This window comes from Impatiens glandulifera, chromosome 3 (genome assembly GCF_907164915.1).
Source record: "Impatiens glandulifera chromosome 3, dImpGla2.1, whole genome shotgun sequence".
Lineage (NCBI taxonomy): Eukaryota > Viridiplantae > Streptophyta > Magnoliopsida > Ericales > Balsaminaceae > Impatiens > Impatiens glandulifera.
The window spans coordinates 7,038,644-7,064,097 of NC_061864.1; the positions used below are offsets into that span (position 1 = coordinate 7,038,644).

A 25,454-nucleotide genomic window follows, 5' to 3' on the forward strand; every position below is an offset into this window, starting at 1 on the left:
CTAGTTTCAGTCACGACTAAGGTCATAACTCTTAATTATGTTTTTAAATTAAATATAATATATATAGATTATAACAGAAATGATAGCAAGCTATGGTGTATGTGAATAGGTACTATAGCCATTATCGGGGTATAGAGATTTATAGGTGTAGACATTAAGATCATAACCATGTGAACTAATGATTGGCCATTTTGATAATAAAAAAAGGTCAATACAATAAACAAGGTTTGAAATATTTTAAATTCTAATTAGTTCATTCAGTTTAATAGTTACTTAAAAAAAATATAAAAAAATCAATCTTATTCTAACTTAAACTTAAAGAATTTTAAATATATCTTTAATATATATATATAAGAAGGTAACACGAACTCTTAATGATATTTCCATTTCAATTTAGACGTCATAAGACGGACTAAACATGTAATTATTTTTTATATAAGAAGTTAACACAATTTACACTGATATGACCTCTTAAGACATTATAAATATGAATTGAACTCGTGATTAGACGAAACTTAATAATTGAAAGCCTGTTCAAAAGAAAAAAATTGAAGTTGTGCTAATTATTTTTTTTAATAAATATAATATATATAAAAATAAATGTGTATTATGTAAAAACTTTATAATATATATTCAAAATATTATAATATTATTAATAATAAAAAAATTAATTAATTCATAATATATATCTATTAATTAATAATTAAATTAGGACCCTTAAAGGGTAGGGCCTAGGGACTATGCCTATGCAACTTTTATCCTTTGAAAATAACAATAAACTGCATATAAGTCGATTAATAATATTTTAAATGATGTAGTTCAATTGTAAAAAAAAAAACAATTGAGTTATTAAGACATACACGTATCAACCCTTCATTGTAATCAAATTATATTTCTTTTAAGTTATAGATTTAAAACGGTTAACATCTAGTTTAACTCGATTTGATTTAAATTGATTTATTTTGTTTTGAATAATTAGATTGATTTTTGTTTACGTTGGGCTAATTTCAAATTTTTTGAATAACTTTATTAAAATTTATTTATATATATATATATATTAAAATTATTTAAATATTTTTTTCATATAAGTCATGTAAGTTATTATTTAAAAGAAAAAACTAAATACATTTTATCTAAGAAGAGAAAAAGAAACTCTTAGAAATTGGAATTTGGTCAAATATTGAGGATCTCTCAATTAGTTTATCCACACAATATTATTTATTGTGTGGGGAAAAGGGACCGGCTTTATTTTCCTTCCAAGTTGCTCACATGCGCCTGAAAACGGCGTCGACTTGGACGTTTCCAACCGTAAATGTTTAATTAGACCCATCAACTAATTTAATTCAAAATTCACCCCATTTACTTAAAATCATGTATACAAATTGAAAAATCTCAAAATTTGATTTTAAACTAGCAATTGAAGAAAAAACTTAAAAGTAGAACTAAATACTCAATAATTGTAATTAATTGTGACATAGATATTTATAAAAATGTATTATTAGAAATTAATAAGTATGATTATTTTGTACCCTTTTACCAAACAAGATTCGGTGAAGATCACGAGAGAAATGTATGAGTTATATGCATGTGCGGGGATGGGTCCCCCTTTGATTAACGGTTGGGAGGTTGTTTTAGAGTTTAGTTGTGCATGTGCGCCCCTATCACCTTTTTATTTATTATTATTAAAAAACTAATCAAACGTAATTATTTAATCTAAATTAAATAAATTATAATTTGTGCCTTTTAAACTATGTTAATTAAAACTCTGGTAACTTATCTCCCCTCTCCTATTTAAAGACCACCATTCTTCTCCATTTTCTGTATCCCAAGCTCTCCCATTCCCAACAACAAATTAACCTTTCTTTTCAAATCCTTCTCACTAAATAAATAATATGGCTCCTATTTCCATTGTCTCTCTTTCATCAGTACTGTTCTTGCTCTTTCTCTCCTTCAATGGCAGCCATGGACAGTGGGAAAACGCCCATGCAACCTTCTATGGCGGTGGTGATGCTTCTGGCACAATGGGTATATTATTATTATTAACTTATCATTATAGCAATTCCACTATTTGATGAAACTTCCCCAAACAGTAAATTAAAGAAGAAGGGACCACTACTAATTAATTAATTATTAATTCTTTTGGTACGTATAGGAGGAGCTTGTGGATATGGAAACCTCTACAGTCAGGGGTACGGCACGGCCACGGCGGCCCTGAGCACAGCTTTGTTTAACAATGGACTAAGCTGCGGTTCTTGTTACCAGATCCGCTGTAACGACGACCCTAGATGGTGTCTACCGGGAACCATTACGGTCACCGCTACCAACTTCTGCCCACCAAACCCATCTCAGTCAAATGATAATGGAGGCTGGTGCAACCCTCCTCTCCAGCATTTTGACCTAGCTGAACCAGCTTTCCTTCAAATTGCTCAATACAGAGCCGGGATTGTCCCCGTCTCTTTCCAGAGGTAATTCATTCATTCATTCATTCATTAATAGATCTAATTAACAATATCTGGGTTCGACGAATTAAATGTTTTTGTGCGCTTGGTTGGTTGGTTGCAGGGTGTCTTGTGTGAAGAAAGGAGGAATAAGGTTCACAATCAATGGACATTCATACTTTAACTTGGTTCTGATCACCAACGTTGGCGGCGCCGGCGACGTCCGTTCTGTTTCCATTAAGGGATCCAACTCCGGTTGGCAACCCATGTCCAGGAATTGGGGGCAGAACTGGCAGAGTAACTCATACCTTAACGGTCAGACCCTTTCGTTTCAGGTTACCACCAGTGACGGAAAAATGCTCACCAGCAATAACGTGGCGTCTTCTAATTGGCAGTTTGGACAAACTTACGAAGGAGGCCAATTCTAGGGTCTTGTTTGTTTGGGGGAGAGAAGGAATGAAGGATAGAGAGAGAGAGATAGTGAGTTGATCTTATAATTCACTATTTTGCTGTGGTGGTTAGAAAAATTAACACCCGCTTAGGCGTAGTAGTTTATACGTGTTTGGTTTCATTTTTAGTTTGGTCTCAAGTCATACACTATTTACTAAGTAGACTTGTGATTTTCTATTGTACTATTTACACATCTATAGTCAAATGTCATATGCCCTATTGACTTGACAGATGTTCAAAGCAGCTTTGAAATGTATGTATTTCTATTATATTATTGAAATATATTGAAATTCCTCCTCTTTTATTGTTACAAAAAAAAATGCTATCCAAACGGGGTCTTGTATTAATGATTATTTGAAAACAGACACGTGGAATTTGCATTTGCCCTAGCGTTGTACTAGATCACTACCCGTCAATGAGTTCTTCACTCTCCCAAGCATCAAACATGGGAATGACAAGCATTTCTTCTAGATTGTTCTTATCCAGATTACGAATTCGGTCTCGATTTTCAACTCTCTTCAACCAGAAGCCAAAGAATATTCACGGTTCTGCCGCACGATCTAGTCGGTCAATCCGTGATCGATCTCGGCCCTTGTTCAAAATGGAAGGAATCAATGGAGGATCGAGCGCCTCTAGGGTTTCGACGGTGTCGAAAGGTCGGATCAGCGACGACGGCAGTCTGTCTGTTCAATTCCAGTTGTCTTCATCCAGTGCCTTTGTAATCCAGAAGGGAGATATCACGAAGTGGTTCGTCGACGGCTCCACCGACGCCATCGTAAGTTCTTCCAATAGTTTTGATTCGTATGAACTCTTGGCTTATTTGATTCTATTTTCGGATGGATTAATATTGTGAGTGGTTATCATACTATACTAAAAGGTAAATCCAGCAAATGAGCGAATGCTTGGAGGTGGTGGTGCTGATGGAGGTAATTTGTTTTGTTATCATTGTCACATGAGTGAGGCTCGATCTCCATTAGACAGAAGTCTTATTTTTTTTTTTCCAGCCATTCACGATGCAGCTGGCCCTGAGCTCCGAGCGGCGTGCTATGAGTATCCAGAAGTTCGACGCGGCGTCCGTTGCCCAACAGGAGAAGCGAGAATCACTCGGTTAGAGATCTATCTAGGTTTACATTTATTTCACAACAGGCATCTAACATGTTTAATTTTCCTGCATGCAGAGGCTTTAGATTACCTGTTTCTCATGTAATTCACACTGTTGGACCTATATATGACATGGCTAGTAATCCTCAAGCATCTTTAAGGAATTCATACAAGTAGGCCAACTTCCATTGTTGATTATATCTGCTTATCTTTCTTCAATATTAACCTTGATTTTTATGCAATCTCACAGAAATAGCTTGCAAACTGCAAAAGAGAACAACATTCAGTATATTGCTTTTCCTGCTATATCGTGTGGTGTTTACAGGTAATTCTGCTACTAAGAAGAAGAAGGAACTGTTGTTAGATTGATTCTTCATGTTTGTTTTTTTTGTTTAGTTTGAAAATTTTATGCTCTTTTTGTTATTGTTTGGCCAGGTCTTATATAAGAGAACATAGACTAAACCATTTCCAATCATGCCTATGAAATGGGAATCCTATTCACTTGTATAAGACCTAGCCTAACAACTTACTTGCAAGATCTTTACAATTAACAATAAAAGAGGATCTAACAATTATCGTACAAGCTTGGAGGTGGTTTTACAGTTGCTAGGGTTAGATCCTCTGCCCCTATTGCCTTTCCCAACCCATTTGTCATACGAGAACACAACTCTATCTCGCCTTTCCCGATTCTTATACTCCTATAGATATAATGCATCAATGGCCAGCATATAGACAAATAGGACCCTTATGAGTGGCCAATCCCCATCTTTAATTCCAAACTTTGCCTTAATAACACTCTCGCGCTTACTGTCATATGGCACACTTTTGGAATCAATGAAAAAAGTGATAATTGTAATGTAATTTCTTTCCTTGATGTGGTTTGCTCAGGTATCCTTATGATGAAGCAGCTACAATAGCCATAAATACTGTGAAAGAGTTTGCCAATGACTTCAAAGAGGTAGCAGATTTTCCTGAAACTTCTTTGTTGTGTTGTAAAGAGCTTGGATTATGTTTTGGGGGAAAATCCATCCTTCCTTCCTTCCTCAACTTAAGCCTACAAACAAAAATAAATGAATGAAAGAGGGGAAACACTGCTGGTGCAAGTGTTAAATCCTATTCTGAAATCCATTTGTGGCTTAATTTACAGTTGATGTTTGATATATATATGAGTTTTATATAAAACCATAATTACCCATTGTTGGCTTAAAAAATGAACACTCTAAACTTTGGGCAGGTTCACTTTGTGCTCTTCTCAGATGACATATACAATGCTTGGCTCAGCAAGGCCAAAAACTTGTTCCAGGATCAGTGAACCATAATCAAGATTCAAGATCCACGATGATTATAGTGGTTAACCTCCCCCAGAAATCTGCTTTACTATTTTTTTTTTTTGTGGTCATGTTTTTCCAAGCATTAAGTCTTCAATGTAGTGAGAATCCTCTTGTCATGTGTATGTGTTATGCTTTGACTACTTTGTATTAAGATGTGTATAACATAACAGATTGGTTTAAATGACATATTTCAGTCTCTTTTATTGGAGAGATGTTTGAATGGTGGAATTAGAAGAGAATTGTTGGTTCGTTCATTTTTTTTTTGAAAACGGCACTAAATTCTAAAAAAAGAAAGCTAGACAGTTCATAATTTTTTTGAAAACACTAATTTGAACATTCATTTCATGAGCGGGTGTGGTAATCATAAACAATATCATCCTAAATTTTTTCTTAAACTATCGCTCTTAGCATTTTTCTTTACAAACTCTATGATTTTGATCCATGTACTGGAAAGTTAGTGATATTCATTTTCTGAACAAAATTGATCTACAATTTGGATACAAACGCGCACCCCAAATAGGTGGTCAATAATTTTCTTTTTTACGTGGTCAATAATTTTCTTTTTTACTGCGCGATTGTGCAATTGCCGTATGAAATATTCATATACAGATTGGTTCATTATTTTTTTTTCTATATTGTCATAAGTTGTAATTGTCTATAGTCAGAGCCAGCCCTGTGGTAAGCCCGACAAACCCTCGGGTTATGACAGTCCACTTCTTCTTCAATTTATTACAAATAGTAAGAAATTTTGTTAAATTTGTTGTAATTTTAACATAAAGTGGTGTAGCTTAGTGATTTGAGATAATAATTTTGAATTTTATTTGATTATGAGTTCGAATTTCACTCAAAACTATTTATTTTTTATCAATTTTTTAAATTAGACTTAGGAAAAAAATAAAAAATAAAAAAACTATTAGACATTTTTTCTATTTCAAAATTCAGGACCCTATAGGTGAAATTAAAGAATTATTACAAATGATGAGTTAATTTATAATGAGTTGAGATGAAGTATAAAGTTTATAAATTATAATGGAAAGCACGAAATAAAATTATCTTCTTCCAACTTAAAAAGGGTAAGGAATTTGTCACGTAAATGGGGGATAGAATAGATGATGGATATAAACTCTACAGACTTCCAAACTCTATTGACCTACCACCCATTCAGAGAGAGAGAGAGAGAATTACAGTTCGTCTTCTTCTTCTTCTACTTTTTCCTTTACTTGACCGATAGAAGCAGCAGCGATGGCTCTGCGGACATTGCTGAGCAGGAAATCCCTAGGAAATGTCGGATTGGGGCTTCAGAGCGTACGCGGCTTGCAGACCTTCTCTCTTCCCGATCTTCCCTACGACTATAGCGCCTTGGAGCCGGTCATCAGCGCCGAGATTATGCAGCTCCACCACAAAAAACATCACCAGACCTACGTTACCAACTATAATAACTCCCTTGAGCAGCTCCACGACGCTATCAACAAGGGCGATACTCCGAAAGTCCTCAAGTTGCAGAGTGCCATCAAGTTTAATGGCGGAGGTTCGTTCCCCCATCTATTTCTTTATCAATTTCTTATATCTTTATTCACATCGACTCGATTGAGACAATAATGTATAGTATCCAGAACACCGTGGTTTGAATCTAAGAGTATAAATATTGAAACGGAAACCCTAAACCTTTTCAACCTCAATTTCTATATCTTATATTGTATACTACACTACTCACAAATGATTCATTTTCTAGACTTCCTCATTAGGTTGGATTGGTGGAGAGGATGATCCATTGTTCTTAAAAAGATTAAATTTCTCGTATTTATTTATCACCTGATGTGAAGATATTCTGGCATTGTCCTTAACTATTCCTCTTTGTGGATGTTTATGAAGAACCTTTATCTCTCTCTACTCACAAACTCAGTGTTAGTTTGTCTAAATTGCATGCTGTTCTTAATCTCAGGTCATGTCAATCATTCAGTTTTCTGGAAAAACTTGGCTCCAGTTCGTGTAAGATCTTAACTGAGTTTCCATGTACCTTAGCTTGTTTATTTAGGTGTATTCTTATCTGTATGGGCTCTGTTTCAGGAAGGTGGTGGTGAGCCTCCCAAGGGTTCTTTAGATTTGGCAATTGATGCAGATTTTGGTTCACTTGAAGATCTCATCAAGAAAATGAATGCTGAAGGTGCTGCTTTACAGGGTTCTGGATGGGTCGTAAGTAGCTCCAAACTCCTTGCTATTTTTATTTTTCTATCATCCACTTACTTTAATCCGTAATAACAGTGGCTTGGGTTGAACAAGGAGCTGAAAAGGCTTGTGGTTGACACCACTCCAAATCAGGTACTGTAATCAAGTTCTCAGGCTAAAACAATTCTTCTACTTTAGCAGCAGCTCAGTATAACTTTTGGTAGCTGCAGTATTATCCATTCTTCATGTTACATTCATGGTGGACTTTAATTAATTTATTTATTTTTTGCAAATGTATCATTATGAAAGGAACTAAGTTTTTCTTCTTCTTTCTAATGACCCTTGTTTGATGTAGGTCATTGAAAATTAGTTTTTTTTGTTGGGTAAAAAGATATCAGGGGTATAAATTTATAATGAAAATAGATTATTTTTAAAAGAAAAATATTAGAGTGTTTTGGTATTCATGTATTGATGAGGTAGATTGTTAATTATATAGTGTGGATTACCTGGAATTAATCTCCATTAACCATATCAAACAAGGCCTAAGTTAATCTGTATTGTGCAGGACCCTTTGGTGAGTAAAGGGGCAAATCTGGTTCCATTGCTTGGCATAGATGTTTGGGAACATGCATATTACTTACAGGTATTCATCTTAAGATTCATCACTGACTGATAGCTGCATGCCTTTGAACATAAATTTCATTTGATTCTCTCGTTGTTTCCAATCCTTGGGCGCTGGCTTCCATTCTCATTATGGTTTGATATTTATTTTATCTCGATGATGCAGTACAAGAATGTGAGGCCCGATTACCTTAAGAACATATGGAATGTTATTAACTGGAAATACGCAAGTGAAGTTTATGAAGCAGAGTCTGCTGCCTGAAGTGGGGAACTATATGGCCACCTCTTGACTGTCTTCTTAAAGTGATAGTCAACCAATCTTTGTGTTCAATAAGGCATTATCATGTCAACTGTTTAACTTTTGGAGATGCTCTTATTACCAACATGTTTTTTTTTCTGTATCAGAGTTTGAAGTTTGTCTGAAAACTTGAAAATAAAATGTTTTTCAATCTTCATGCAAATTCTAACAACTAGTTACTTGAATGTTCTTTCAATATGAAGTCATGTATTGAATGTTTCCCTTAACTACTATGTGTGTAAGCATATACAAATGTGAGAGTTTTGCTTTAAATTGAAGATTCTAAAGATACAAATGTTCCCAAAATGAGGCAGAGATTATTATTTATTACACAACACCCAAAGTAATTCATAACAGCGTGATAAAACCTGGCTGCCCTAAAATGTGCACCAAAGCCACTAAACCAAAAATCTGACCTTATATGAAAGAGTGTGTTGTCTCAGTACTGAATATATACATCTCGCAGCCGTGAGATTTTACTTTGGCACTAAATGAGCCCACTGCATCTCCTATGTCCTCGCGCTGCATAATGGTAAAAAATTACACGAAATGTCAAAACTTATAAAATAAACGTGAAAAATTAGTTATCTTACCTTCCACAAATCTCTCACTGACACAATAGAAGCTGATTCAAGTCCAAGTGCGCTCCAAACTGCGGTGATGGTTGCAGCCTCGGGACACCTATTCCAGAGACCAACAACCAGACGATGTCTGGTCAAAGGTCCTGCCCATACCTTATAATGACACCACCAAATCATATCTATCTTTATTATTGTTATTAACTAAATCGACCATTTTTAAGTTTCAGAAAACTGTAAGTCCAATTTTCACCTGAATGCAGTCATCATTCCCTGAAACTTGAACTTTCCTTCCTTGAATACCAAGTGGGTCTGAGGAAGAAAGATTACTCAAGCTATTAGTTAGTATTTTATTTATTTAAACATGGAACAAGTCAAAAACAGGCTAATTAAAAGCTATAATCTTTTCTCCCTCACAAATAGATCATTCATTCCTAAAAGAGAAGGTAGGAAGGAAAATATTGTAAGTTTTACGAAAAGAGAAGCAACACATGTTCTCTACCTTGGTTCACAGCAATGACCTCTGTATTGGTAAGTAGTTCCACCGTTTCTGCACTCATGTTTCTAACATCGCAACCAATCAAAAGAGGAGCCTGCACATATATATATTTTTACAGGTAATTGAAATACTGAGACGAGAAAACATAAAACAAATTAAAATCAAAATGATTCCAGAGCCAGGCATAGCATGAGACCAGCTTCAAATACAAACTAAGGATGACAAGCCTAATGAAATTATGAATGTGTAATCATGATCAGTTATGTGTTCAAAAGATCCAGAATAAATAGTCACAACTATACTTCACAGCCTTAAAAAAGGGATAAAAAGGGTATGATTTTTTCATAAAGTTTCAAGTATTTACATGAACGCATAAAAGAGAATGTACCCATCTGGCTTCTTTCCTTTAATAATTTCTATTATTAATAATAATAAAATTAACCTTACAAACAATATAGTTAAAGAGGGGAGGCTGGCCGTGGGTATATATTTTTGCTCTTTTAGTTATTCATGTATATATTTGTTCATTTTGAAAAAAATAATCTTATATATATGCCTTTTTATCTAAATAATATATTGAAAATTGCAATAGGTTTCATCATCCATAATTGAAGTATGTACCAGCATGATTATGCCATCTTTGGTATGTAAGAAGACGACTCAGTCCATACTGTTTTTTTCGAAATTGTAAAAATAGGTTCATCTGATCTAAAGATAATGCAAGTTTGTGATAGAATTATTGATATGACACAGTTGGTGAATAATGGATTAAGGTTCCATAGCAAAAGAACCAAATCACTAAAATGGGAAACCTTTCCAACAAAACAATAATAAAAAAACATGGAAAAATATAGAAGAGTTGAATGATGAATACCTTCATTAGAGCCCATATGCTAAAATGAGCTTGATACTCATCATAAGTCATGCCTCCATTGCCAACTTCTAACATGTCTGGATCTATAAACCAATTATTATGCAGGAAAAATGTTAGATCCAGACGGTATTCTTGCGTAAATATTGCAGCTGTGATAATAAAGGTAGAATGACTACCATTCCATCCACCAGGTCCGGCATAGGAAGCCCACTTGTCATTGAGATCAGCAATGGTGGTCATGCTACAAACCGAAGGAAGATATTACTTTCTAAAATGTGTGATTTTTTTTTTCTAAAATGATGCACTTTACAAGGTGGGATCTCATAACATTTCATTTTTATGTTCAAGTTAAAATTCTCTGGTAAAAGAATATATACCAGCCAGTTTATTTTGATTGCCAATCAATTAGAGAGACAACTATTGTGCATCCGAGGCATAACGAAAAGAATTCAGAATTAGTAGAGTTAGAACCTCTCCCAAGAATCCTTGATGTCGCCTGTTGTTCGCCAACTGTTCCCCACCTGACCAGCCCATATGGCAGGGTCATCAACGCCCCTGAAATATTCAGAAAGAAGAATTACAACAATTAGATGCAACTAGTGACTTGGCTTTCCAATGAAGAGCAAATTAAGAAGATTGAATTAGTACCATTCACATATCGAATAGAAGATTGAGCGTCCAGTTGCATTTAGTGCGTCACGCATAGGCGGGTACCTGAGTACAGGGATATCACACTTATATAATAGTACCAACTAATTTCAGAAGCATTAAAACTATGTAGTCAGTCAGACCAAAAGAAAAATCAGAATCGGTCAGGTCTGAACCTTTTCTTTGGTTCGATTCCGTTGTTGAAGCAGTTGTCATATTTCAAATAATCAACACCCTAACATAAACATAAACACAAGACCTCTCATAGACAAGAAATTTAGAAGTTTTGATATAAAGAAACAAAAATTTGTCTCAACATAACCCAAATTTAGAGCTGATTTTCAGAATCTTGACATAAAAAAAGTATTGGTCACATTTTTCGTCATATTTCTCTTTCGGATGTGGATACAGATGGGATCACATTTGAAAATTGAACTTAACCAGTCCCTGACATAAGAGTTTCCAAATAGGGTTATATACTATCAGAAACTAACCCATGATGCAAAAAGCTCAGCATCGTCGTTTTCATGGTTCAGTGATCCAGGGCGTACTTCACAGGTAAATACCCTAAACAAATAAATGCATTGCGAAAGATTTCAAGAAAATAAATCGCCGAATAATATGAAGGTAATGGAACTTGCAATCTATTGAAATTAATGTATCATACCCAGCATCAGAATAAATACCAAGCTTGAGGCCCTTGTCATGTACATAATCTGCAAGGGCTTTAATTCCTGAAGGGAAGGTTTTAGGATCAGCAACCAATTGTCCCTAAAAAAACATGAAAATGGAAACTGAAATAAAGATTTTGGTTTCAATTTTGAACACATATTATTATTTTTTAACATGTGAACTTCTAAGATCTTAGTTGCAGATTCATTTTTCGAAAAAAAAGATTTCATAAACGGCGTCTATTGAAATTAGATTAAATAAGATGAACAAGAGTTGCTGATAAACAACAAAACAAAGATTTTTACCGCTGAATCTCTGCTTGGAGAAGACCAGCAATCATCTGCATATGATCATATTAGCAAGGGTTAAATTTTCAAACACAATTTACAAGCGAATCCCAATCAAATAAAAGTTGTTCGAAAGAATTGAGTACCTATGTTGACATAAACATAACCTAAATTGGACAAGCCCGTTGAGACAAGGGCATCAGCTGCAAAAGAAACCCCAAAGTGGCCAAATGTAAGGCTTTTTTTTTTTTTTTTTTTTTCTGGAAACACATTTCAGACATATTTCAAACAAAAGTGTATCTAGGTCTATATATAGAAACAAAAGTATTTTCTAATAAGGTCTTAATTCTTAATCCTCTCCCATATGCATAAGCAGAGATAATGTGCTTTCATATTCATTCATTTTTCTAGCTTTCATTGACTTAACACAATCATTTATTAGCAATAAGAGGCAAACATATACCTGTTTCTTTGATAACCGTTTCGTTAATGTTACATGCAAAGAAGTTCCAGCTGTTCCATCTGTGGACCGAACATATCATTACATGTCTAATGTCAAATAAAAAGAAAACATGATAAACCCAAACATCCTCCTCCTCTCTTCACAACTTCAATATTAAAATCATCACAGAGTCTGTTCAGCTACGAACTAACTTATGAAGTATATTAGAAATTAACCTCAAACAAGCCGACAGAGTCCTTTTAATGAATTCCACTCAATACTTGCAAAAAACAGAAATTGAAGATTGAACGAACCGATTGGCTTCAAACTCATACAGAAACCCCAATGTAAGTGAGAAGTTAGAGATTAAGAGAGAGAGAGGGAGAGGAGCAAAACATACCCCATCTGAGGAGTTAAGGCCAATCCATTATTGATTTTGAGATTACCAAACATGGAATGATCAAAGATACTGGAAATGGGTTTTTGGTAATTAAGGGGCAAAGGCACCACTCGGGCAGAGGCGGCGGGCAAAAGAATCGGCGATGAACAACAGAGTGTGAATACAAGTAAAAACCCCATGGTGCCCGCCTTCTTCTCCATTGCCATCGAAGAAGAAGAAGAAGAGGAAGAAGAAGAGATGAGTAAATGAATGAGAGAGACCCTTTTGATGATCAAATCAAATCATGAAAGCATATTCGCATGTATGTAGTAGACAGATATTATCTGTCCTGAATCCTGATTGATGTACACTTGTACATATATATCCTTGATAATTTATTTATTTTTTTAATAAAAAATTCATTTAGGTATTTTCTGACTTTAGCAGGAAAAAAAACACCTAATCATAATAGAGAAGAAGATGATAAATGCATGACACAAAATGGTTGATATATATATTTGATAAAAGATAAATCACATACATGGGTGTAATCTTTATATTAAAAATGGTAGTTTAAAGAAGAAAATGATATCATCACCATCAATCAAGCATATGATGAGGTTAAATTGGTGCATGAGATTGAGATGTAATTAATTAAAAAAGGGAAGAAAAACAAGATGAGATTTAACTATATATATATATATTTCATAATTAATGTTTACACATGACATTGACATGGAAATTGAAACTGATGGATCTTAGTTTGTATAATTAATTAATTAATTAACTAAGCAGAGAAAAAAGAATGAACAAACTGATGATGGATGATCTAGATTCTAGAGGAGTGTGTTTATGGTAGATCTAAGATCATAATTAAGTATTGAGATTGTCTGTCCCTTTGCTTGGTCCGGACGGTGGAACTCGTCCCTTGGGAAGCATGGAAAGAAACATCCCTCCTCGGGTAGCAGTAGCGTACTTCCCCGATTCAATTCTCTCATCATCTTTGCCGCCGGCAACTGTAACTGGAATTGGAATGATAATATTGTTGTCGTTGTGTCTGTAGAAAAGGCAATTATTATTCCCCGATGATGATGATGATGATGATGATGGTATTGGTCTGGCTGAAGCTAGTTGAGATTGATGAATCAATACAACAACCATAATCAACATAATTATAATCATAACTTGAGATTTCTTCTTCTTCGCTGCTGCTGCTGCCGCCATTTATATATAATGATCGATGCTCCTCTCCCCTTAGCTTAGCTACTACTTTCTTACTGGTACTTGTTCGAAATGAATGTCTTATTCTTCTTCTTCTATAGGAGAGAGAGATAGAGATAGAGATAGAGAGAAGTTTATATCACTTGGAATGAAGAAAACAGAGTATCTGAGGCCTTTTGTAAAGGAAAGATGAAGAAGAAGAAGAAACAGAGTGGCAATTTCTAAAGAAGAAGAAGAAGAAATAAAGAAACATATTTGAAATAGTCAGAAATGCGAAACCCCCACGCGCAGTACACCAAACTCCTTTCACATTTCACCCGCAAGGCTACTTACTAATTAAATAACTCGGACCCAATTAATTCAAACTCAAACAATCTCTCTCTATATAAATATAAATAGTTTCAAATTTTAACAATCATTGTTTATTTTTGTTACATATATATACACATTCAATTGTTGGAGCTAATTGTGTGCGTTCCATATATATATATATATATATATATATATATATATATATATGCTGCAACATTAATTTGGAGCTAAATGACCAAATAGTTAAATATATGAAATGACTATTTAGTAGTAAGAAGATGTAATAAAAATTATTGAGGTACGTAGCGCGCGTGTAAAAGAAGATGACGTGTATAATAATAATAGTATAGCAGGCAGCCGTGGTGGATGGAAATAGTCAAAGTTGATGATCAGTGGACCCAACTTAGGATTTGGGGGAGGAAACATTTGACTTACAAGTAGGACCCCTCGACATCCGACTTTTCTTGCACGATACTCCCATTTCCTTTCCTTTCCTTTCATTTCTTTTCTACGCGTAGACAGATACGTCGTCGGTGCCCACTGTCAAAAATTACATACACTCTCATTCTAAAACAAAATATATCAACTAATTTTAGAAAAATTTATATCAATTAAGCTTTGAGTGAGTCATTGTCTTTAATCTCTATATAAGATCTTAGGTTAGGCCATCTATGCTTATGCTTATGTAAAATTAAAATAAATTACAATGTCATATTATGTCTTCTAGAATACTCTTCTTTCCTTTTTCATTGCTTTGCTTGAGTAACCACCCTAGCCCGGAAAATACAGTTTATTAGCATCCATTTTATAATGAGTTTATATTTAATGTCATCTCCCCAAATTAAAATTTAAACTATAATTACCCCTACCTTGAGCAAACTACTGGCTACGACAACTCAAACTAAAAAATAAATAAATATATAGTCTATTAGTCCCACTCTTTTAAGAAGTTCATATTTAATGTGATTTCTTAAGGTAACATTTCAGTTAATTTAATAGTTACTTATAATTAGTTTTAATAGGTTCAACTTTTGTAATAGTATATTGATCCTCGTCTCCAAAGTCAAGCCAGTCTCCAAATGATAATGTTAATAAATTTATTTTTCCTTAAGATAGAGACAGGCAAGGGTTTGACTTCAGTGGACATATATATATATATATAGGAAGAGTAGTAATATTTAAGACTGATTTTGTGAGACTTTTTGGTTTATTTATTTTATTAAGAAAAGCAAGTGATCAACCATATATAAAAACAAATAATAAAATATCTGAATTTTTTTGACAAGTAATTACAATAGGCCCATACCCTAGAAATAGGGGTACACGATTTGATGAATAATCCGGCCTAACTACTATAAATATATAATGTCCTTCAATGAAGCAAAAAGATAAAACAATCTTCTTCCCATCAACCAAAAACAGGTGTGCTTTGTATTAAACTCAATAAATTAAAACTCTCTTAATTAATTATATCTAGTAACTAATTAATTAATAAATCACTCATTACTAACTAGGTGATTATGACAACGGGATGACGTAATACATGAGTGTTGCTTACTCAATCACGGAAGGCAAAAAAAAAAAAAAAAACTAAACTTTTTTAACAGTTGTGTATTATTAATATATATAGTCACAAATACAATTGGAATTTTTAAACATATTAATTTGACCATTCATAAATAAACTATATATTTAACTATTTCCAGGGTAATTGAGGATTTCCAGAAATTAATTGTAAGGGAATCAATATTTCCAAGAATCGGTCATGTAAGACTGTTCTAGACTTTTCTTGATGAAGTTGTTGCAATGAAAATGATGATCACTAACAAGAATTTGGCATTGTCTTTTTATTTTATTTGTTATTATTGTATCTTGATTGTAACATCTATTTTTGTTAGCTTGTTAATTTTCACAATAATTTGTGACCTTCTTAACAATTAATATACATAAACTATGTTATAATATAGAAATTTGTATTGAATGTTATATAGAATTATATAATTTATGTCATTGATAATATTTTACAAATGTATAATTTTTATGATAATATATCAAATGAAATTGTTTTGTGAGATAAAAGTTAAAAAACCCACCAACCACAAATAGTTGAGATCGATTATGAAATCTCAACTTCCATTGCATATTATATTTTTTTTAATTATTTTTTACAGGTTGAGTCAGATTGCATAATCAAGATTTGAAATAAGGAATAAGTGGCATGCAATGATGACATGCATGCTAACCATAATGACAAAAAATACTTTTGAATATTTAATTTATTGTTGTCGATTTATGATTGAAGACATATGATTTAATTTGGTCTCTAGCTAACTAGCTATTATAAATCAAAGTGATCACTCTTCTAAATTTAAATCTAAATCTAAATCTAAACCCTAGCTAGCTCCTTTGATGAGATATGAAATTGGTCCCCAAAATAAGCATAATCCTCTTGCTTAATGGCTTAGCCATTTTGTTAAGTTCTCTTCTTGTTGCCGCAACTAGGTTAATGGGCATGAACCAGGTTCATCCTCCACCTCCAGAAGGATCCTTGGTATTTGGGAAGCCCATGGTGGTGCAGCATCAACATCAACATCAACAAAGCAGAATCAATGAATCCAAGCTTGAAGATGATGATGATGAACACCAAGATTACTATTACCATGATTTCTACCGAAGGCATAAAGATATTCCCAGCCCTGGAATCGGTCACTAATCCGCATGAACAGCCTCGCTCGCTCGCTCGCATATATAAACAATATAGAATTTTATTTCAGGTCCACTTTCTTGTCCTTGTAAAATATATACACATATGTATGATAATATGATATTGAATGCATGTTACCAATTGTTGAATTTTGTTTAATTTGTTCTTGAGACTGTACTTTAATTAGCACCCACTTTAATATATAAAAAAATATATATTTGTAAAAAATCAAGTTATTAGAAAAAAATATTATATTGGACTATAATTTAAAAATAAAAAGTTACAATTTAAAGTGTTTTTAAAAGATAATCAAGTCAAATTTTAGTTAGTAAGAAGACTCTTTCTCACTTAATATGTTATAAAATCATATGTTAATTTATGAAATGCATAATATATGAATATTTACTTCATCTTTATTTAATATTTTATAAATAGCTGATTATTAAAATAAAAATTCAATTCATTCCAAAATAATCACGTCTAAAGTTATGTTAATAAAGTTATTTACCGAACTAGTTTCGTATAAGTTTTTTTAAGATTTTTTAAAACAATTTATTCAATTTTTTTTATAATTTTTGTTTTCTATTACGTTGCTATCATTTTAACTATCAAATCACTTGTTTCATTAACTAAAATATTAAAATACATTTACTTTATCTTTAAAAATAAATAAATTTAATATTATAAGAATTTAACAAATTAAAAACTCAAATAACTTCACTTTTTATCAAATAATTTTTTTTAAACAAAATTTTAAAAATCTTTAAAAAAATCTAATATAAAACTAGCCAAATTTAAAGACATAATTCAAATATGTGTGAAGGTAGTATAACTGAATAATGTAAATCTATATATAAATATTTTAATTTAATTTTGAGAAAATAAATTATTGTATGATCTTAAGATATAAAATTTAATTTAAAATAAAAATAAATAAATAAATTGTTTTGGAGGTAAAATAATATAATTAATTGAAGAACAGTTAAATACGTAACAGTTGGTCATACTGTTAAACCTCCGTCACTTGATCAATTAGACGTTCGTTCAGGGGGGAGAAGATTCATCGGACGATCTGAATCGCTCTTTTGTTTCTCCGGCCGTTGAATCGAAAGCTGTACAATCTCCGGTGTGTGTTATAAGAAGAAGAAGAAGAAGAAGGAGATGACCAGCAGCAATAGCAGGTCTCGATTGGAAGCATTTCTATCGTTATTCGTTAATGTCCATCCTCACGAGGCCTCCGCTTTGTTCTACTCCTCATCCTGCTTCTTCTTCGTAAGCTGCAATTTCTTCAAGTTATCAGAATGAATCAGAATCTAAATTTCTCTCTACTTCGATAATGGAATCCATATCTCGTAAATTGCACTAATTTGGGTCTTTTCGTGTAGGTATTAAGTGCATATTTCGTGGTTCTTCCTCTGCGAGACGAGGGGGCTATATCTTTAGGATTGGGCAACCTTCCAGGTCTTTTTGCTGGTTCATTGGCTTTAACTCTGGTTGCTGCACCTCTCTCCACCCTTATTTTCTCACTGCCTAATCTTTCCAAACGAAAGGTGAGAATTTTATGCTAAGAGGAAACATTGCATCACTTTCTCTGAATTTTGAGTGGTGGGTTTGCTCAAAATGTTCATATAACCTCAGTCTTTAACGTTCTTCTGCAAATGAGCCAAATTGTGCATAGCTCATTACTGAAGATCTTGAAGAGATGCTTAGTTGGTTAATCATGAGATTCACTCTTTGGAAACTCAATAAAATATACAATTAAAAGGTGCTCAAATTGGTAAAATAGGCGCACATAGATCTAATTATATACTTCTACCTGGAGGAAGTGAAATTGAATTAATTTTAGCTTGAAAAGGAAGCAAACTGATATTCAAGTTTAGTTAATAAGATGGTCACCTCAAGCTCGAGAGATTGTTTATGAGCTTACAAGCTAAAATTGAGCACCATAAAGCTTTTGATTCTTATCTTACCAAGATAAAATATACAAGCTTAACTAGACTAGAGCTAGACCACTACCCTTTGATATTATCAAGTGTTTCTTTCAACCTATAAGCAAATAACTTTTCTCTTAGTTTAATCTCTAATGGTGTTTGAGTATTTCAGGCATTGGTCTATATACACAGGTTTTTCAGCCTGTCACTTGTTTTGTTCTTCATTTTATGGCATTTTTCCTCACCTGGACATTTACATACTGGAGTAAAGGTACTCAAGAATAATATAATGAATGTCTTTTTAGTAACATTTCAATTTTGTTATAATCTTACTCTGAATTTTGTGACTTCTTTTTTAGGATGTAGTTTACAAGTCATCTACCATAAAAGAAGAGCTAAAGGTGAAGGTGAATCAAACTGGTAATGCATATTCTGGAAGCTGGGATAACCATGGATGGTTTTATGTATCCGTAAGAATTGCATTGTTCCTTTGGGTATGATGGAATTTATGTCCTGTTACTGGCAATTTATCATTTCTACCTGCTGTTGGGTATTGGAGCCAAAGAACCTCAAATATTTTTTGCAGGTTGCTTTGTTGAATCTTATTACAATCTCTTCAACATGGGCTAGAGTAATTGATGTTATGGACAGCGAGGTATGCACATTCTTTGTTGTGTTTAGACACAGAAGTGAATTGAACATTATTTAATTTTCATTTCATATCCAGTCAGGTTCTAGATTGTTTGGATTTATAGGTGCTGGTGCTACTTTGGGTCAACTAGTTGGTTCATTGTTCACTACAGGAATGGCTTGGATGGGACCATGTATGTTGTTTCCCTTTATCCCCATACCCCCTCATTGATGTTGTCTTGCCTCACCAAAGTCATGATTGTCAATTTTATGAATTTATATTTGTATTTCCTTCTGGAAACACTGGTTTGAATGTTTCAGATTTACTTCTTGTTTCTGCTTTGCTAATGGAATTTGCTGCACAGTCATCAAAAATGATTTATAGAGATGATCATCTCACTGAAGAGGAGAACATTCCCATGAGGTCAGTTGATGCTTCTTATTCAATATATTATACCTTCCGAAAGTCTTTTTGAGCTTAGTTCAGTTGTCTCTCTTTTGGTCTGCTTATATCAGTTTTTCTTTAGGACTGTGTTTAGATTAAGTCACCACTCTCCTTATCATTATAATCCTACAAGTTGACATTTTATCTTATGGTACTCAATCTACATCAACAAACTCTGTTTTTATTAATTTTGTCTTGTAACATGTTACTAGAATGTTTGGTTATTGCCTTTTAGTTCTTTCATCAAAAGTTTTGCCCCATTTTTATGATGCCAACTACCCATAAATTTGTTGAAACCACCCTCTAAGTTGTTGCTGTTATGTACCTTACATAGTATTGCAATCTAAGTTGTCAGGACTTACACCAACCCAGATATTAGGGTATGCCTTTGAATGTTTAAAATGCTTTGTTCACCCCTTTTAGCTGTTGTTGATTCAATATTTATGGATCTGTGCTTTGCTATAACTAAGTTGTTTTCATGTGTATCAAGTTAGATTTGATGGTGTATTCACATGTTTTACCAGCATGTTAATTTCTTATCATGTGGAGATTTATGTCCTTATCAACGCAGATCTACAAATAGGGTATAATGGGAATATAAGGGCCTGACGTTGGGGTTTAGGTGGAAAAAAATTGCATGTGCATTTTCTCTCAATATGTCTACTATCATTTTTACTAACAGTATTTATAACTTGAACTATCATATACGTCATCTTTCATTTGATGGACCTATTACTGAAGAATCTTGTTAAATTACTGGACTTTTGGAAGTGATTAGCAATCTCAGGATCACAAGCCAACAGTAGTACAAGAGATGCTTCTTATATGGTTAAAGAGAAGAATACTTGTTTCTTGATGATGTTGGCAAAAAAAAAACCTGTTCGCTTGATCATCTCTACAAAACAGGCTACCCCAAAATACTCTGAAGTGCAGTATTAAATAACAATTTAGATAAATTGTTTCCTATTAGCATTTGTCTCATGTGTTATCTTATGGTCAGAGTATTAAGAATCTGTGACTTGATGATCATCAAAGATTTGCTCATTGAACAATTTCCCATTAGTTGTTCATATTGTACTGTATATGGCTGTGACCTTTCTACTGTACCTATTTTATTGAGTTCCCAATACTTAAAAAAAAAATTATTGGCTAAAAATGTGTATTGATATGTTTATGCAACTAGAGTTGCCGATGTTGATCAAAGAAACAAGGTTGACGAGCAGATGAAACCAGATTCAAGAGAATCTTCCCCAAAGTTGTCTACTCCAAGGGCAAAACCTCAATTTTGGGCAGTTTTAGATGGACTTCAGCTAATTTTATCGTCAAGTTATTTGTTACACGTATCATTGTTCCTATGGTTGGGTGCCATCGTCTCTTCATTCTTCTACTTGCAGGTAGAGCAATTTTATTATTGTCTCTTCATTCTTCTATACTACTTTCTGTTAGAGTGACTATTTAGAAGCTTCTATTTGGGATTTTATCAGTATTTTCCTTCATTATGACAGTATTAGATTTTTGTTCGTGTGGGATTATGAAGTTATATTTAAAACTTTAACAAAAAAAATCGAACTGCTTTAGATTGTATAACTTATAATAGTAGTCGAGTTTTTCTTTGAGCAATGTTGTGTTAGTTTCAATTCTTGTCCCTTATGACTGTTAATTTCTTCTTCAACTGCAGAAAGTAACTGTGATAGCAATGACTGTTCTGAGCCCAGTTGGCAGAAGAAAACTATTTGCCCAGATAAATAGTTTTATCGCTGTTTTCATCCTTGCCGGACAACTTACTTTAACGGTATATACTACATAGACTCTATGAAAACCCAAACCATCTAGAATTGTTTTTTCAATACCTACTTGATAGAGAATGGAGTTGTCTTGTCTTGATTTCATTTACTTACCTTATGGGATGCTCAGAGGGGGGCTAGTTGAATTAGATTTAAGATTGTGATTTACGTGTGAATCTCTAGCTTGAGGTTTATCATCCAAAATATATATTATTCAGTTTGTCTGTAAACTCATTCTCAAGCAGTTGTTCTACTTTTGCCTTTGCCCACAGTAATCTAGTCTCTTCAATCATGTTAATGATAAGTTAGGATTTATTTTCAGGAGTTGATGTGACTGCAATTATGTAGTGATTATCCATACCATCCTTGTGAATTGTAGGGAAAATAATAAAGGCTAGTTGTAACATGAAATGATTGATGTGGTATAAAGATAGTGCAGGTATATTATGGAAAATGGTTGATCCAAGTGTACAACGGACAATGAAAGTAAAACCTTTTTCCAATGGGGCCTTATTGATATATGCCTTTTATTATGTTAAATCCTTAATGGAGCGCTATAATGTTTGAGTAATAATCCCAGTAGCAACATGTTTGTTTCTGCTGATTTTTCCACATTGTGTGATGAAAAAATTAAACAGAAAATGATGTTTATCTTGGAGAGTTTTTTAAGGTCTGCCTTGTAAAACTACAATATAAAGTGTTTATATTTTCTGGACAGGGGCGCATCCTTACTTTTGCTGGCATTACTGTTGCTATATCTTCTGCACCAGTTGTAGCATTGCTTAATTTGGTTGCCCTAGGCTTCTGGCCAACTTGGCTGACTGTTGCTGTTTCAGAGACCTTACGCAAGGTTCCTTCGCTAAGCATTAATCTCTCATTGTTATGTTTAAAAGAGGATTTTCTTTCCCGGAGGACTTAATTTACATATTTTCTATAGAAAGGGAGAGCCGTTGCTCATGGCTGGCCTGAATCAAGCTACTCTACCATGATTGACTGAAGGGAATCTTACAATGGCTAATCTTATGATATTGCAGGTGGTGACTTACGTCATAACTAGACCAGGGAGAGAAATCCTTTTTACAGTTGTTTCACAGGATGAGAAATATAAAGCAAAGGTGTGTATGATCTTTTTTGCTCGCCAAAGTTTAAATGGAAATAGATATATGTGATGTTTACTTAATTCATATATGTTAAATATTTATCTTCCATCGGCCCCATTTAGAAACACCTGGTTACAACAATTTTGGATCTACCTACGTATTTAGAGAGATTATGTTTGGAAACTAAACTTAGTCAGAAACAGATTCAGAAATTTATTGGTTGTTTTTCGTCATGATCCGAATACATAAACAAATATTAAAAAGTGTTTCTAAATGGGGTTATTCGTTCATGTTGTTTGATCAAAGAAGAGGATACTGTAGGTATGCATAGATGTGATAGTTCAAAGACTTGGTGATGCCACAGCAGCAGGATTGTACAAGCTCCTTTTTAGCACCCTCAATGGGCAAGCATCAACAGTTTCTCTCTATGCCCTACCTGTATGTCTATTATGATTTATCATAGCTTTTTTATAATTTGCAGAATTCCCCTTTCACCAAAAACAAACTGTTGAATTTTGTGAACTGTAAGCCTTTGAAGTTTGAGTTTGATAGATGATTCCGTTCTCTTGTCATGGCTTTGAATCAGGTTTGTGTAATATGGATACTGACAGCATTTTATTTGGGGCGTCGCCAAACAGAACTAGCAAAGATTCAGTCTGCCTCTCCATAGAAACATCATCTGCCCGACCTGATTGGAATACATTGGACTCCAGATCAACACTCTTTATCTTATAGATACAGTATTGTAAGTAAATTCTACCAAAAGGAAGAGACATAAATCACTTGAACAGAAAAAAAAAATCCTTGTAACAGTGAAATGCAATGAAGAGAATTCTCATTAGAACTCCTAGAAATTTATTCATTTTAAAAGAGAACAAAAAAAAGTGGTGAAAGTATATGCTTATTCTTATCTAATGGCTCTCCAGAAAACTCAATCCTATTTGAGTACAAAGTTGTAATTAATACAATATCTTGGTTAAGGAAGGGTTCGAACACGATCCTGAATCAATTTCCTTTCCGATTCTGATATATCCTCAAACGCATATTCTGGAAGGCTCTCAAAAGGCTCCTTCCACGGATCATTCTTGGCTAAATCGTAGGTGGCTCCTCGTATAGCTCTTTTGTTGGGTCCGCAAGGCCTCTTTGAAGTAAGCGTGTCATAAGCCTGGTTCAGCTGCAACACAATTTCCAAATAAAAATGTGACAAAAAAAAAGAAAAAAATGGATTCAAGGTAATTAATTATCTTAAGGGTTGGTTGAAGAAGATAGTGAAACTCACATTCATGGGAAGAAACCAGAACATATAAGCAATTGTAACAGCAGGTGCCCTCCCTAAACCAGCAGTGCAGTGCACATATACTTTTCCTTTACCTTCTGAGATTGCCCTTTCAAGAGAGGAAACAGCTTTAGGTAATCCAGTCCTCAATGAATCTGGATCAAAATCTCTTGCCTGCATGAACAAGATCATCATGACTGCTTGCTTCATGGGCTTAAATTTTAATTTCCTTTTTGTTTTGTTTTTGGTGGGTGACCTAGAATCTAGGACAAAAAGGTGGTTCCTGTAAAGCCTAGAACTTTAATTCTCTTTATTTCAATTCCCTTAGGAATCACTTGACCCCACCCAACCCAACATATTGCACACTCTCCATAGTGCTAAAAGAGAGATACCTATAACTTTGGAGCATAATTAAAAGATTGGGTCATTGAGAAAGCTCAGGAAACAAATACATTGCTAGAGTTTTTTGAGAAGAATTGATGGCCGAATCTGAAAAGCTATTGTGATTTGTTAGAATCTTCAAAGCAGAAACTAAAGCAAGTTCTCAACTAATGTTCTCCACAGTACAAAACTAAATTCGATTTCTGATTGGTGCAAATGTAAAGAAAATATCTACTACCCGAACACGACCAAACCCGAGGTAGCTAAAGTGGTAATAATGTCGAACAAAATACATGGGCTAGCATAGCAGTTAGTGAAGAAAGAAATTGGCTTACAGGCCTTCTCATATGGTGTATGTCAAGTTCTTGACATCTTTTTAAGATAGATTGAAAGTCTATTCCCCAATACTCAATGTCTTTGTCCTGTTGCAAATTGAGGATGTAAGCAACATCTTCTTCTACCTTTAGATGGTCTATGTCCTCTGCCTTCTGCGGCTGAGATCCCACAATCACATTTTCAGTGATTAAGGTATAATTCATGCCTGAAATTAGGAAATAGGATAAAATTACAAATTTGCATAACCCATTTGATTAGATTTAGAAAGGGAGAAAACTTACCCAGATCGTGATGATACTCATAAGGGTTCCTCATCATCTTCTTCATTGCCACGTTGTAGTCTTCCATCTTGTTACTACTAGAGCGAGATAAGCATAATTTGGAAATCCGGTGAGGGTAGATTTTGGTGAGGAAAAGTGGAGATTTTCCGACGGAATTCGTTCTGGGTGATTTGAAGAGAGGGGAAGAAAGGAAGTAGCTATTACCCAATATTGCTGCCATATCTTTAGACCCTCCTCCTCTGCTTTCTCATAATAGATTTTTCTATACA

The 25,454-nt window shown here is 33.8% G+C and overlaps 6 protein-coding genes across 9 annotated transcripts; 4 read left to right on the top strand and 2 right to left on the bottom strand.

Moving 5' to 3' along the window:
• The first annotated feature begins 1,856 nt into the window (after positions 1 to 1,856).
• On the top strand, positions 1,857 to 3,162 carry LOC124929200 (expansin-A8). The gene is made up of 3 exons (XM_047469501.1): positions 1,857 to 2,025; positions 2,153 to 2,465; positions 2,563 to 3,162. Exons 1-3 carry the CDS (start codon positions 1,893 to 1,895, stop codon positions 2,864 to 2,866), a joined length of 750 nt encoding a protein of 249 aa, XP_047325457.1. The 5' UTR covers positions 1,857 to 1,892; the 3' UTR covers positions 2,867 to 3,162.
• Positions 3,163 to 3,297: 135 nt separating this feature from the next.
• On the top strand, positions 3,298 to 5,505 carry LOC124929199 (macro domain-containing protein VPA0103-like). Its single transcript, XM_047469498.1, has 7 exons — positions 3,298 to 3,663; positions 3,766 to 3,814; positions 3,893 to 3,995; positions 4,067 to 4,162; positions 4,240 to 4,314; positions 4,878 to 4,947; positions 5,224 to 5,505. The coding sequence occupies exons 1-7, from the start codon at positions 3,304 to 3,306 to the stop codon at positions 5,299 to 5,301; spliced, it is 831 nt and encodes a 276-aa protein (XP_047325454.1). The 5' UTR covers positions 3,298 to 3,303; the 3' UTR covers positions 5,302 to 5,505.
• Positions 5,506 to 6,460: 955 nt separating this feature from the next.
• Positions 6,461 to 8,560, top strand: LOC124929201 (superoxide dismutase [Mn], mitochondrial). Its single transcript, XM_047469502.1, has 6 exons — positions 6,461 to 6,848; positions 7,263 to 7,309; positions 7,388 to 7,513; positions 7,583 to 7,639; positions 8,052 to 8,129; positions 8,274 to 8,560. The coding sequence occupies exons 1-6, from the start codon at positions 6,563 to 6,565 to the stop codon at positions 8,367 to 8,369; spliced, it is 690 nt and encodes a 229-aa protein (XP_047325458.1). The 5' UTR covers positions 6,461 to 6,562; the 3' UTR covers positions 8,370 to 8,560.
• Positions 8,561 to 8,656: 96 nt separating this feature from the next.
• On the bottom strand, positions 8,657 to 13,089 carry LOC124929198 (alpha-galactosidase 3). Of its 2 annotated transcripts, none has more exons than XM_047469496.1 (15): positions 12,806 to 13,089; positions 12,427 to 12,485; positions 12,110 to 12,214; positions 11,982 to 12,016; positions 11,672 to 11,775; positions 11,499 to 11,571; positions 11,181 to 11,239; positions 11,005 to 11,070; positions 10,828 to 10,911; positions 10,533 to 10,597; positions 10,357 to 10,439; positions 9,486 to 9,576; positions 9,237 to 9,295; positions 8,999 to 9,139; positions 8,657 to 8,927 (listed from the first exon to the last, which is right to left on the bottom strand). In XM_047469496.1, exons 1-15 carry the CDS (start codon positions 13,009 to 13,011, stop codon positions 8,823 to 8,825), a joined length of 1,335 nt encoding a protein of 444 aa, XP_047325452.1. In that variant the 5' UTR covers positions 13,012 to 13,089; the 3' UTR covers positions 8,657 to 8,822. The 2 variants fall into 2 exon arrangements, with proteins under 2 accessions (XP_047325452.1, XP_047325453.1); XM_047469497.1 differs by having other exon boundaries at positions 12,110 to 12,166; positions 12,806 to 13,086.
• Positions 13,090 to 18,049: 4,960 nt separating this feature from the next.
• LOC124931696 lies at positions 18,050 to 23,751 on the top strand. Of its 3 annotated transcripts, XR_007098704.1 has the most exons (14): positions 18,050 to 18,293; positions 18,407 to 18,571; positions 19,125 to 19,223; positions 19,312 to 19,446; positions 19,539 to 19,607; positions 19,680 to 19,776; positions 19,904 to 20,006; positions 21,211 to 21,421; positions 21,706 to 21,819; positions 22,530 to 22,661; positions 22,846 to 22,926; positions 23,233 to 23,349; positions 23,498 to 23,681; positions 23,720 to 23,751. XR_007098704.1 is itself a non-coding variant. In XM_047472223.1 (13 exons), the coding sequence occupies exons 1-13, from the start codon at positions 18,183 to 18,185 to the stop codon at positions 23,579 to 23,581; spliced, it is 1,518 nt and encodes a 505-aa protein (XP_047328179.1). In that variant the 5' UTR covers positions 18,050 to 18,182; the 3' UTR covers positions 23,582 to 23,751. The 3 variants fall into 3 exon arrangements, 2 of the variants coding, with proteins under 2 accessions (XP_047328179.1, XP_047328181.1); XM_047472223.1 differs by having other exon boundaries at positions 23,498 to 23,751; XM_047472225.1 differs by lacking the exons at positions 23,498 to 23,681; positions 23,720 to 23,751 and having other exon boundaries at positions 23,221 to 23,355.
• On the bottom strand, positions 23,678 to 25,454 carry LOC124931697 (phosphoglucan phosphatase LSF2, chloroplastic). The gene is made up of 4 exons (XM_047472226.1): positions 25,186 to 25,454; positions 24,904 to 25,109; positions 24,191 to 24,361; positions 23,678 to 24,085 (listed from the first exon to the last, which is right to left on the bottom strand). The coding sequence occupies exons 1-4, from the start codon at positions 25,403 to 25,405 to the stop codon at positions 23,888 to 23,890; spliced, it is 795 nt and encodes a 264-aa protein (XP_047328182.1). The 5' UTR covers positions 25,406 to 25,454; the 3' UTR covers positions 23,678 to 23,887.